Source organism: Sceloporus occidentalis, unplaced genomic scaffold (genome assembly GCF_023333645.1).
Source record: "Sceloporus occidentalis isolate IW3139 unplaced genomic scaffold, rSceOcc1.0.p SCAF_2, whole genome shotgun sequence".
Taxonomy (NCBI): domain Eukaryota; kingdom Metazoa; phylum Chordata; class Lepidosauria; order Squamata; family Phrynosomatidae; genus Sceloporus; species Sceloporus occidentalis.
Genome location: NW_028316982.1, coordinates 239,745,650 through 239,759,707, shown reverse-complemented (window position 1 = coordinate 239,759,707; position 14,058 = coordinate 239,745,650). Strand labels below are relative to the sequence as shown.

Genomic DNA, 14,058 nt, shown 5'->3' with positions numbered 1-14,058 from the left:
TGCCAAAGCGCGCACTCGCGACGGCTCTTCCGGGTTTAGACGTCCGGATGCTGCGTGTCCGTTACATCAAGATGGCCACACCCATCTGTATAGGGCACCGCCATCTTGCCGTACGGAATAAGCGCGAGGGGCAAGGCGTGTCTGGAAGCGCCGCCCCTCGCATGTATTCCTGGCGCAACAACGGCACCGCTTAGGCCCGTCTGTAAGGTGCCCTAGATTACTATCACATAGGGAACTTTATCTACATTCAACAGCAAACTTTCTCATGCTGAAAATTAAACAGCAGCTGGAACTGGCAAATAGTCTGCTGGGTTTCCCAAAGCCAAGTCTATGATTTTGTAAATCATCTAAAATCTGAAGAATTTAATAATGAAGATGTCTTGTTAAGATTCAGTAAAGCCACAATGTTATCGAAAGCCTTTTTAATTTTAGAAAAGCAAAGGAACAGTGAAGTATAACTCAGTAGGCCATCAAGCGGGATACAAAAGTTCTTAGTAGATTATGATGGATTTATAAAACTTATTGCTGAAAGTCAAAAGTAGTCAAGTGAATTGATCAGCAATTCAGCCAATAAACAGACTTGCATATAAAACTTACAACTGAGTGAACAGTGTAACCCAACACATTACAATTTACATATATAGAAATATCACATTCAGCACTAGAAAAAGAAACACTGCTTTATTTCTGTGTCACAATTAACGTGGACTTAAAATTTCAATTATGTCCTATTTGATGTTTCCAATACCAAAATAGTTCTGCTAAATTTGTAAAGGATCTCAAACTCTGAAAGAATGAGCTATGTAGAAATGTCAGAGAAAGCTCAAGAAAAAAATGATTAACCAAAAGGAAAAAAGTGTTATAGAGAACATAGTAGCCATATGATCGTTCTCCTTCTCAGGAGATTTATTATGATGAAAGTGGATACCACTTGGTGTACAATCCTCATTTTGATCACCATTATGAGGTTCCTTATCATCACCTCTCATCATCAGGACCAACTTTCACCTAAAGCATCTCTTCATGCAGCAACTTCACCTGGGACCTCATTTTCACATTCATCCTTTCACCTGCTAATTGGCCTGAAGATGTTGTTCATCCAGTCTCCTGGGCATGTGGATGCCCCAAGCATATCCTTTGGATTCATGCCATGAATGGATGAGCTATCCTGATACCCTTTGCATGGTCTTCCAAACTTGGGGGACTCCTCAACAAAAACAATGTCAAGAGTTCTGCTCCAGAACTCATAAAGGGAAGTTACAAGGTGATGCCTTCCTGTTTCACTGGTGAGGTCCATTGGTATATGCCTTCCCTCTGTACAATATTGAGGACCCAAGTGTCTGTAGTAATTGCCAATCAGAGATGGTAATAATGTGCCAGCCTGTTGCCAAAAGAGAAAGGTGATGCTGGAAGAAGAGTGCCAGATGAGTCCAGGATCCCCTGGTGAAGATGTTCCTGAAGGTTTATTGGAACTTATATCCACCAAATTCAGGACCAACTGAACACAGAGTATGGAATCAATATTATCCCAACTGTTTTGGAAACCCTTCAAACTGATGGCTTCTTGCAGTCTTCACTTACTCACCTGAAAGGTTGCCTAGTAGCCATAACCTCTGCCAGGAGAGCTGGGGAGCTTTGTGCTCTACAAATTAACCAACCCTACTTATGTTTTCATGGAGAGAAGGCTGTCCTCAGACACGACATTTTCTTTTTACCAAAATTACTTCTTCCTTTCATCTCAATCAAGACATTGATCTGCCTGCATTCATGCAGAATCAAGTCCATCAAATATCCATCCACACAGTATTTATAGGCCCTATGTATTTGCATAACCTGGAGCTAATTCCATTAAACTCAGAGAAACATTCTTCCCAAAAATATGAATGAACTCGATGATTAATGATGATGGTCTAAATGTGCACAAGAGTACACTGTGAATATGCTGTTTGCAGATGTTGACCTTATCAATGCCCATGTTTCATTTCAGCCCTTCCACGCAACTAGTGATGCACTTCGATGTAGTGAGTTGGTGGGATTTTCCTACAGTATTTACTTGTGGTGGAGATTAAAGTATACGAAGGATCTATCAATGTGGAGACGTTTTGAGTTAGCAGTGTGCGTGTGGTGATCTCCACTCTGAATTCACCTGCTTGATGGGATATAGCTGCACCCTAACTGCTATGATTTTTTTCCTATCTGGATTTTTTTACACATCTGTTGATGATATGTCATGAAGCAGCTTCATATGAACATGAATAAGAAGATGGATTAATACTGGGTATGCACATTCTGGAAGTCATCAGTTTTGCTCAGGAAGCCAAAGATTCTCATAGGGTGGGTGGGCTAAAATGGCATTTTGAAGTTATATCTCAGATAAATGTAAAACTGAGTATTAACTAAGAAAATTGACTAATCAATCCAGTGATCTTTTTAAAAAGCAGCGGATAGTTTAATGCTTGGATAGGAAGCTGCCTAAAATATCTCCTGGGAATACCAAGTAACGTAAGATCAAGCAATAGTCTGTCTGGGTTGGGGCAATGCAACAAATTGTAGTTGATCTAAAATGGAAGTCAAAACTTCTTTGTGGCTGTATTGTAGGAGTACGGAATTGTATGAACCCAGGGAAAGGTTAAATTTATTTCCACAACACTAAAGCATGGTTTAACATTACATTTTAACACAGAGTAGACCTTTGGTGTTTGGGATTTTTCTTTCCCCCACCCCCATTTTTTTGTAATATGCTATAAAGAGCATCTATTTTAAAGCAAAAGCAAAAACATACTGCAAAAAAGAGCAGCACAGCAGGTTATACCTGTCCCCAGTATACTATGTATAGACAGATGTCAAACAAAAATTTATTAGTAATTTAGTAATTTATTTACTGAATTCAAGAAGCATTCTTTTATTCCCACAGTTTTAAAAGCAATCTTCATTTCTGCACTAATTACCTTTGTGAAAAGGCAACGGAAAGAGATCTGTTCTCACTGCTTCAAGCTAGTTGACTCAATTATGCTGACTTACCCTGTGGTAGCAGCACTAATACCAGCCAGTGGTGCAACCTTTTAGCTATATCCATGACAACAGGCTCCTCTGCATAGCAGCTCCAGAAAATGGCTTGCATAGTTATTTGCCAAGCTGCTTTGTCTTGGAACCTTGGTCATCCTGGAATTTTGGTCAATACTAATGTCTTTGGAACAACAGCAGCAGCAACTGCAGTGGATCAATCAGCTGATCATCTCCATAAATTCTGATAGATACAGCAAATTGGATAAAAAGAAAACTCTGAAGCCTAATTTTGGATTTAAAAACAGGCTGCTATTCATTCTCCAGTTTTCAGCCAGCACAACAAGCCTAAAGGCAATAGGCACTATCAGATCACCTTTTCCGATTTTAGATATCCTCCTGAAAAGTACAGCTTATTGATCATCACATAACTTTACCTCAGCAGACAGCCCATTCTTTCAAGAGTCACAGTAAAATGCACTTGGATTAATCAGTGGTATTTTACCCTGAAGCAGGTCTAAGGTTAATGTAAGCAAGCTTGCAAAGCAATAGGAAAAGCAGACAACAGAACAAAAGAAATAAAAAATTAGGTAGCTCCTCAGAGGTAGTTATGGAAAATGTCACACTTTATAAAAGTATAGACAGCAACTTAAACACTAGACATGTACAGCGCGCCCACATTATAGGCAGGCTTGCCATATGTGGATTTAAGCTTCCATGCACGGCAAGCCCGGGGAGTTAAAATGGCGCATGCGCCCATAGGAATCAATGAGACTTGAGGTCCCATGTTTTTTGCCATATGCAAGGTGGTGGTGTCTGGAATGGATCCCCCACATATACAAAGGACCCATTGTATTTAAAGAAACACTACTGCATGCTAATTTCTATTACATGTAAACTGAAGCACAATCTGTATTCTGATACCCATTTCAGGATATTGAGGACTATATCCTGAAAAAAAACTGCTACACAAAAACCCTCTCCCTGAAAAAGGCAGTTGTTGCCACCAGTACAACATAAAGAAATGCAACCTCTCCCAAAACATGGGTTGCACATTTTTATTATGATCAAAACAAATATATCAGAAAAATTTAACACAGTGTTTCCTAAACATCAATGGCAAAGGCAATAAGTTGGAATGACAAGATCTCTTGTCAGCCTAATGTGAGTATGAATCTCTGGCCCTTATTTCTAAAAACCATGTGCTGTACATTTACCAAATCAGATTATAATTTACAGTTGATCTTTGCTCACCAGGCCACTCTAAGAGCAAAATAATATTCATGTTGTTTATTTACTGTTACCAACTGTATCAGATATTCTCAAAAGATTTTAGACAGTACACTAAAACTTTAGCAATCACTAAGCTAGAATCAGAATCATAGACATCATGCAGATATTTCATGTTCTTCCTTCAGTCTTATTTTTATTCAGCTGTATTTAAGCCTTCGCAAGACTAACAATTAGGTCTTTTTAAAATAAAGTATTCTTACTAACAAAATATTGCTATAATATAGAAAGATCTCAAAAATATCTTAGAAGCCAACAAAACATTTACATTAATTGACATAAACACATTATTGTATAGATTCACTACAAAAGAATAATGACTGACCTATCCTCAGATGCCCTTATCAAACGGATATTTTGACTGTCTTTATGGTATTTCAGATTTTCCACCGTCTTTCTACTTTGTTTGATTCTACAAAATAATTTCTATCTACAATATTACTCATTAATTCTTCATCTTGAACAAAGCTTAGCAAGTAGCCAAAGGCAATAACTGTTTGGTCCATTCAAACATTAGCCAATTTCAACTTCACGTCTCCTGCAGTAACTCAGATCCCAACATAACAATTGTATATGACACATGTAAGAAGACAAAGATAATAGTAACAGAGGTGGTCACAAGAATGTATGATGTTACCTATTGACTCAAAGCATAGAAAGAGAAACAGATTTTTTTATTACACAGACACTGGATAATCCGGCCCACCTCACGAGTTCGAAATCTCACGCATATTCAAGCCCCATAGGCTTGAATGGGGTACACGTATGTGGGGCCCGCAATGCAGGCACATGCCCCATTAAGGCTAATAGCAGTTGTCCTTCTGTGGATTTTCAAGTCTGCACATTTCAAGTCTGCAGACTTGGAGGGGCAACTGTATAGTCTGCAATCACACCATTAGAAAAGCCAAACAGATGGATTTTTTAAAAATTCTCTTTTAAAAAACAGACAAAAAGTTCTGTTTTCATCAATTTTACCTATGTGAATAGCTGTAATTAACATTGAGCTTGCTTTTGTATGTCAATCACAACTGGGGCCTGTCCCAGCATAACAACTACCCAATATCTATATACTTATATAGATATAAATCCAATGATACCCTCAGAGTGGCAGCTGGACTTTCTTTCTCTCCCTGCTTTTTTGCTTCATGGGATTTCCCAGCCCTCCAAAGCAGGATTTTAGGACATGGGGGATTGCAGAAAGGCTGCTGCCACACTTCAAAATTAATGCAGTTTGACACCACTTTAATTGTGGGATTTGTTGGGGCACCAGACCACTCTGACAGTGGCAGCTAAATATCTCACAGAACTACAAATCTCAGAATTCCACAGTATTGAAAGCGGTGTCAAACTGGATTAATTCTGCAGTGCAGATGCAGCTGGAGAGGGAGAACTGCCTTCCTCTAAGTTTGATGACAGAATCAGCTTGTTGGGTGGTGTCCATAACCTTCATATACAGTTTTCATGTGTTAAACGATTAGGCTGTTGCATGGATCTAGATCAACTTAAAGCCCTAGGACTGAAAAAAAAAATAGTATCTTTATTTTGCATTTTATACATACCATTCATCACTGTGTCTGATGTGCAGTATCGCATAGTTGCTTTATCGGGAGCAGGAGTATACAAACTAAGATTTGTATACACATCTTGTGTTTTTGAATAGTCCACTGGGCTAGGCATATCTAAATGATCCTGAAGCACAACTGAAGAGCTGCCTCTGTATAGTATCAAGATAAATATTGCTTGAAAGATTATCAGGAAAAGCAGGAAACAAGGATTTTCAACTCGAGAAAGGGTGGCTTTCCTCCAAAACGCCATAGGTCAGCTGTCCTAAATATTTAATTCTTCCGGACACACTAGTGCTTTCACTTCATGGGTACAGTAGTTTAAAAAGCAGTAAATGTTCCTGTTGGACAGCAGAGTAAGGGTGCTAGCATTTTTGGAAAGTACCCTACATTCTCAGTGCAGTATTATGTAATTCACGTGCTATTTTAAACAAGCATTTCATATTTTAACCATCTTCTATGCATCTTCAGCCAATCTTCCATTATTCAATCTGCAATAAATACAAGAAAAGCAATAAAAATGTGCTAATACACAGCTTCATAAAATTTTACTCTTCTACATAAAACTGTCTAAGATAGCTAGGAAAATTACTTTAGAACTGATACTGGTGTCAACCTCTTCGGTATTAAAGTGGTTGGACAGCATCTCCAGTTAAAATACCTCTTCCCAAGGCCTGAGAGAGCCACTGCCAACCAGCACTACCTAATACAGGTATTGGATTATGCAGTGCAGACACGAGTTGAAAGTATAAGAAGTTCTGTATATGCTGGATGTGAGAACTGTGAATCCCTGTTTATACTCTTAATTTATAGACTATATTTCAGGGGAAAGAACTGGCAAAAACCACCTCTGAGTACTCCTTGTCTAAGAAAACCCTATGAGATTCATGGGGTCGCCATAAGGCAGGTGACTTAAAGGTACATATGCACACACACTTTTAATGATACTTATTGACAAACATGGGGGCAAAAAGGTGGCTAAGCTGAGTTTTTGTTTTTTGCGGTTGTGTGTCTTCAAATTGTTTTAGACTTATGGTGACCCTAAAACAAACCTATCATACAGTTTTCTTGACAAGATGTGTGTGTGTATGTGTGTTGCCATTGCCTTTGAGGCAAAGAGGGTGTGACTTTGCCTAAGATGACCCAGTGGGTTTCCATATTTGAACACTTGCCTACCAGAGTCCTGCCAAACTATTAGAGGACTGGCTCTCTCATTCAGTTGTAACCATAGGCTAAAACAATCCATTCCATCAGAGAAGGAAAAACAATTTCAAAATGCTGATATTTTAAAGATTTGAGAAACTGCTGTAATATAGTTCATTACATTGTCAGTTTCTTCCTGCTACTCTTTTGATATTTTAAAGATGGTCATGGTAAAGTCTGGAACAAATAAAAACCTTCACACTCCAGATGAAATTATAGGGCCTTTTTAGACTGTAATGTTACTTTCTACTACTGAAGTTGTTATCCTAAATAAAACAAATTAACACTGGTTTGTTTGTTGTTGTTGTTTACCTTCAAATCATTTTTTACTTACGGCAACCCTAAGGCAAACCTACCCTGGAGTTTTCTTGGCAAGATTTGTTCAGAGTAGAATCACACAAATGGGTCCCACAAGAAAATCGTGTAGTGTGGTGTTATGCAGTGTAGTGTTCAAGGTTCTAGCTGACAATACTCTCTTACAAAGTACTCCATCCCTCCACCTTCAGCTTTATATTTCTTTTTTCCCCAACAGACCATCAACATAACATGGCTGCTGAGCATGATCAGTTCTTATTCAGTGTTAAGGAGTGTGGCATTGCTCCCTTATGATTTTAAAAGATGCTTTGTGCCCACAAAAACATTTCAGTGGCAAGAGTTTTGAGAGCACATGATTAAGTACAAGAAAGATTCTTAGTTGGTATACATTCATCCCTCCACTGGCTTCTCATTTCCATCTCCATGGCCATCTGTCGGGGATGCTTTGATTTGGATTTCCTGCATGGCAGGGGGTTGGACTGGATGGCCCGTGTGGTCTCTTCCAACTCTATGATTCCTCCTATAAAATACTATCCATAGGCCAGACGTAAAACATACCACAGTGGGGAAACCAAGGCTTTCCACAATAAATGGGACTAGAGTCAGCACATCCTTTATCTTAAGGAAGAAAAACATTTTATTCTAGTTTGGGACTTTTCCAGTTCATGTTTATACTATGTGAAAAACACAAGGTTTTTCAACCTTCCCCCAATTCCAATTTATTCCAATGTGTATATGCCTTCTACTACATACATATACTCAACTATAAGTTGACCTCATATATAAGTCGAGGGCACGTTTTGGGGCCAAAATTCTGGATTTTGATATGACCTGTGTATAAGTCAGGGGTAAAACATAGGCACATGCAATGAAGGTTGTAAAGGAAGAAGTAAAGGAATACAGTGCCAAAGAACTTACAAAATTCCAGCAGACATAACTTTTTGTGCACATATTAAAGGCTGGATGGCTGAGAGAGTAGAAGGGGGTCAGTGCTTCCAGGGCAGATTAAACTCTTGCTTTTCACTATATATATACACACACACACACACACACACACACTATGCATCAAAATACAGTACTTACATTGACCCATGGATGTCGACTCAGGTTTTTTGGGTCAATTTTTTGACCTAAATTTCTAGACTTATACATGAGTATAAACAGTTCTATAGGACTAAGAAGAAGAAAAAAGGTTGATAGACAGAATCAACTCTAGTGATAACTAAAATATGTCAACAAATAGGAAAAATAAAATAGCAGCCAACGGGCTGGAAATAACCAATATACATCCCAATCTGCAAAAAAGGAGACATGGAAGACTGTAGCAACTGTAAGACCAAAGCATTAATTTCTCATGGATTATTGGGGACATAGCCAAAAGAAAAAAAATCATAGATTTGAAAAAAATTAACAAGGAAAATTAAAAAAGAAAGTGCAAAGGCAGGCTTACTGCTGAATATAAAGGAAACACTAATCCAGTTGGCCCTCCTTATCCACAGATTTTTTATCCATGGATTCAAGCATCCACGGCTTGAAAATATTCAAAAATGTATAAATTCTAAATAGCAAACATTGATTTTTCCATTTAATTTAAGGGACACCATTTTGCTTTGCCATTATATTTAATGGGACTTGAGCATCCACAGATTTTCTTATACACGGGGGATCCTGGAACTAAACCCCAGCAGATAATAAGGTCCCAACGTAATGATCACAGACCTAGATAATGAGGAAATGGAAACACAGTCATCCTGCCATTTGTGCAGACTTTGATTCCGCATCCCTTGCTTACTCGCGAGGGGCAAATGGAGGGACTTAAAATGGGGTGGGTGCCCACTGTTATTCAAGCCAATAATGCTTGAATATTGGCAGATTTCTTTTCCCGGATGTGTGTGTGTGTGTCCGGAATGTATCCCCCGTGAAAATGGAGGCACGACAGTAGTTAAAGTTTTCCTATACCTCAGATCAAATATTGATCAAAACAGAGATCAAGAAATCAGAAGACTGGGCATGGGAAGGTCAGCTATGAAAGAACTAGCTAAGATCCCAAAGTGTAAAGACATACAGCTGAACACTAAAGTTAGAATAATCCAAACTATTGTATTCCCTATCAGCATGTACAGATGTGAGAAGTGAACACTGAAGAAAGCAGATAAGGGAAAAAAAATCAACTCATTTGAGATATGATGCTGGAGAAGAGTTCTGTGGATACTGTGGACTGCTAAGCAGGCCAATAAATGGGTCCTAGAGCGAATCAAACATGAGCTCTCCCTGGAAGCCAAGATGATGAAACTAACGCTGTTGAACTTTGGCCCCATCAAGAGAAGGCATGACTCACTAGAAAAGTCAACAATGCGAGGAAAGGTAGAAGGTAGCAGGAAAAAAAGAGGGAGACCACATCAGATGGCTAGACTCAATCAGGGAGGTCACAGGCCTGAGTCTGCAGGTCCAGTGAAATTCTGGACCATGCCAGCAACTATCAGGTCAGAATGCACAGGGAAGCCATTGAAATCCACAAACACCTGGGCAGCTTCAACAGGGAAGAGGAAACCCTGAGGGTTGGCTACTAGTCCTGAAAAACACAAAAATCAAGGCTCAGGACATGCAAATGACTATCGCCCAGGCTCAGGTGTTTTCCCAGCAGACAATGGATCACTAATTAAATAGACACAAATCCTCCTGGCATATCCTCCTGCCCTGAGGCCTCGCCATTTACCAACAGACCAACACAGAGATTAACATGTAAATCACTTCCTCTCAACCAAGGGTCACACAGTATATATACCCCCCCACACCCTCATGCTACCGTTCTCTGAAGATGCCAGCCACAGAGGCAGGCAAAACGTCAGGAATAAATTCTTCCAGAACATGGCCACATAGTCCGAAAACCCCACAAAAAACTATGGATTCTGGCCATGAAAGTTAGGAACAACAATATGCCTTCAAGACACCTGTCAACCTACCACCGTAGTGGTAATATCATGAGGTTTTCTCTGCCAAGGAATACTCAAGGTTCTGTCTCTGAAACATAAACTACAGCACATGGCAGTCGCTGGCAGTCTCCTATGCAAGAACTAAAATGGTGAAAGGTCTAGAAACCTATGAGGAGCAACGTAGGCAGTTGGGTATCTTCAACCTGGAGAAGAGGAAGTTAAGGTGACATGATAGCCCTGTTTAAGTATTTGAGGAGGTGTTAGTATGAGGAATAAAGGAAAATACTATAGAGGTGTCATCAAATTTCTTTGTGTGTGTGTGTGTGTGTTGCTTGCCTTAAGTCATTTCTCACTTAATGGAGACACTAAGGCAACCCTATCACAGGGTTTACTTGGCCGGTGCCTTCAGAGAGGGTTTGCCATGTCCCTCCTCTGAGGCTGAGAGAGTGTGACTTGCCCAAGGCCACCTAGTGGGTTTTTGTAGCCGAGCCGAGATTCGAACCCTGGTCTCTAGAGTCAGAGTCCAAGACTCAAAGGAGGACACCACACTGGCTCTCTTCCATGATTAATAGCCAGATAATTATGCTGGCTATTTGCCATAATAAATTAATTGATTAACAGCCAGATAATAATAAGCAGTAATAGTAGCCAAATACTTTCTCCAAATATATAAAAGTAGAAGTAGTAGTAAATACTTTTTCTCAGATATATAAAATAGTAGTAGTAGTTAAGTACACTCTCCAGATATATAAAATAGTAGTAGTAGTAGCCAAATACTTTCTCCAGGTATATAAAAGCAGTAGCAGTCAAATACTCTCTCCAGATATATAGAATTGTAATAGTAGCAGCAGCAGCCAAATATTTTCTCCCAATATATAGTACTACCACTACTAGCTTATAGTACTACATAGTTTATGCGTAGTACGCCTCCTCCAGATATATAGTACTACTATTAGTAGTAGTTCAGTTTGAGCAGCAACAGACAAATACTTTCTCCAGATATATAAAAACTGGTATATATGTGTGTGTGAAGTCTCTGGAAAGTGCCTTCAAGAGGTGTGAATCTGCTAATCAAGGCTGCATCCACACTGCAGAATTAATCCGCATCAATGTGTGGATGCAGCCTAAGTCAGGACGGGGGAAGAGGACCCCTGGGCCTGAGAGGATAGGGGTCCCTGAAGGGTCTCCCAGAGAAGAGGCGCCTCCTCCTCTCCTGACTAATGAACAGGGGGGAGGGGGAGGGGGAGGGGAGAAAGGAGCGAGAGAGATACAGGAGCTCACCTGCCTCCCTGAGCGGCGCGCGCGAGAGCACCACTTCCGCTACAGCGGCTGCCGCGTGGACACGCCCCCAACTCTCTGTCCCCGCCCCTCCATTTATCACCGCCGCGCAGTATTTTGCATAACAGTGGCAAGCAGGACTACAATTCCCAGGATGCAACGCGGAGGTCAGCGCCGCGCTCTGCATGCCGGGAGTTGTAGTCTAATGGTTAATCCAGCCGCGGCTCACTTGCATTTGGGTCCAGCTGTCTCTCCACAGTCACATACCCAAAGGAGCACGCCAGCTCTTTCACGTAGGGCAAGGAAGGCACTCTCTCTCACAAACCACCTCTTGCCTAGGAAACCCTGCTCCAAAACACACTGCGGAAATAATAATCCAGTTCGAGACCGCATTAATTGCGCTGGCTCAGTGCTAGGGAATTGTGAGAACTGCAGTTTTGGGAGGCATTTAGCCCTTCTCTGTCAGAGAGAGAGAGAGAGAGAGCTCTGGTGCCACAATAAACTACAATTCCCAAGACTCCTTAGCAAGAACAGTTAAAGTGGTATCAAACTGGATTATTTCTGCAGTGTGTTTTGGACCCCTGTGATAGGTTCGCCTCAGAGTTGCCATAGAGACAGGGTGATGTCCTAACCTCAAAGGAGGACACTCAAGGGGGGGGAAATGTAGACCATTGCCAAATAAAAGCTAAAAACATTCATGTAAATGTAAATTCATGCTCTACAGTCATGCTCAAAATGGCGGACATTCAAGAATAATGTAGGGCATTAACAAATAAAAGCTAAAAATCCTTGTATACGTGTAAATTCATGCTTTTCGGTCATGCTCAAAATGGAGGCCATTTTTAATTTCCTCCTGAGCTAGACAGAAGGTTGAAATGTAGGGCAGGTCCTGGAAAAGGAGGACAACTGGTCGCCCTGGTCTAGGAACAACAACAGCAACAAACAACATCACTTAAAACACGCACCAATTAAAAAGGAGAAATTGGGAGCATACCTATTGAAACAATCATCATTTAAAATTCACAATTTAAAAATCATCCGAATAAACCTGCCGGAAGAGGTTTAATCCGGCGGCTGTGGAAGCAGCTGGCCCTGACAGGATTTGTGTGTGATTTCAAGTCATTTTTGTTTTATGGCAACCTTAAGGCGAATCTGACATGGGGGTTTCTTGGCAAGACTTGTTCAGAGGAGGCTTGCCATGATGGCCTCTCCCAGAGGCTGAGAGACTGTGACTTTGCCCAAGGTCACAACAGTGGGTTTCACAGCCAAGCTGGGAATCGAACCCTGATCTCCAGAGTAACCCGTCCAAATGCCTGTGGTTTGAGCCTTGGACTAAGACTCCAGGGCCCTGGTTCGAATCCCTCCTTGGCCATTGAACCCCACTGATTGACCTTGTTGAAGTCACACTCTCTCAGCCTCAGAAGGATGGCAATGGCAAATCCACACTGTAGAAACTTGCCAAGAAAACAGATAAGTTTGCCTTAGACTGAGTTACCACAAGTCAGGGAAGAGCTGAAGGAACAACAACAACACAATACAGTGGGCCCTTGGTCTCCGGTGAAGTTTGTTGTCCCCTGTGGATACCAAAATCTGTGTATATTGAAGTCCCATTAAATACAACGGCACAGTAACATGGTGTTCCTTGTATAAAATGGCAAAATCAAGGTTTGCTTTTTGGAATTTATATACTGTATTTTTATTATCAATGTTCAATAAATATATAACTATTTCAATTTCCTTGTTATCTAGGTTGACGTTATGCAAATCCTCTGTGATCTTTATTTTTACAGAAGAATAGATATTCCAAAGTCAGTATAGGGCACACTTTATTAAGCCAAGTATGTGATCACAAACATAATCAAACTATTGAGATCTCTAGAGCTCTTTATCAGACAAGTTGCGACAAAAATCGGTTTGGAAGTACGGGGAAGAAGGAGAAAAAATCTTGACCAAAGAAGCCCATTATCAATTGATTTCTATTCCTGTAGTTCTCCATCAAATAAGATTTTGAAACATGTTGCCACTAATCCTGGAAATACAGAAATAGCCACTGATAGTCATATCTTCTGTAAATGTATGTAATGCTGATTAACGCAGTCTGAGCTGACATCTATCATCATATATTTTGCTAGTGAGTTCCATAACTTAGGCTGTGTCTACAGTGTAGAAATAATGCAGTTTGACATCAGTTTAACTGCTGTGGCTCCATCCTATAGAATCCTGGGATTTGTAGTTTTGTAAGGCACCAGGACTCTTTGGCAGCAAAGGCTAAAGACCTTGTAAAACTAAAAATCCCAAGATCTCATAGGATGGAGCTACAGCATTTAACAAACTGGGTTATTTCTATGGTGTAGATTGTATTTATTCATTTATTGTTATTGGATTTATAATTTGCATTTCTCCTGAAATGGGATACAAACATACGCACCCCAAAACTATGCACTTTTTCCTGTCTGTCCTCAATCCTCCCCCTA

The 14,058-nt window shown here is 40.2% G+C and overlaps 1 protein-coding gene across 2 annotated transcripts in view; it reads right to left on the bottom strand.

The window, feature by feature from the left end:
• The window catches only part of LOC149319864 (beta-1,4-galactosyltransferase 3-like), a 28,277-nt gene extending 16,602 nt beyond the window's left edge, over positions 1-11,675 (bottom strand). The window contains exons 1-2 of one of the 2 annotated variants that reach the window (XM_089512490.1): positions 11,588-11,675; positions 5,853-6,346 (exon numbers count right to left, since the gene is read on the bottom strand). In XM_089512490.1, the coding sequence (XP_089368616.1) occupies positions 5,853-6,108 (256 nt within the window). In that variant the 5' untranslated portion in view covers positions 6,109-6,346; positions 11,588-11,675. Of the gene's footprint in view, positions 1-5,852; positions 6,347-8,823; positions 8,891-11,587 lie in introns of those variants that run through there. The other variant, XM_089512491.1, reaches the window with a different exon arrangement.
• Positions 11,676-14,058: the final 2,383 nt, after the last annotated feature.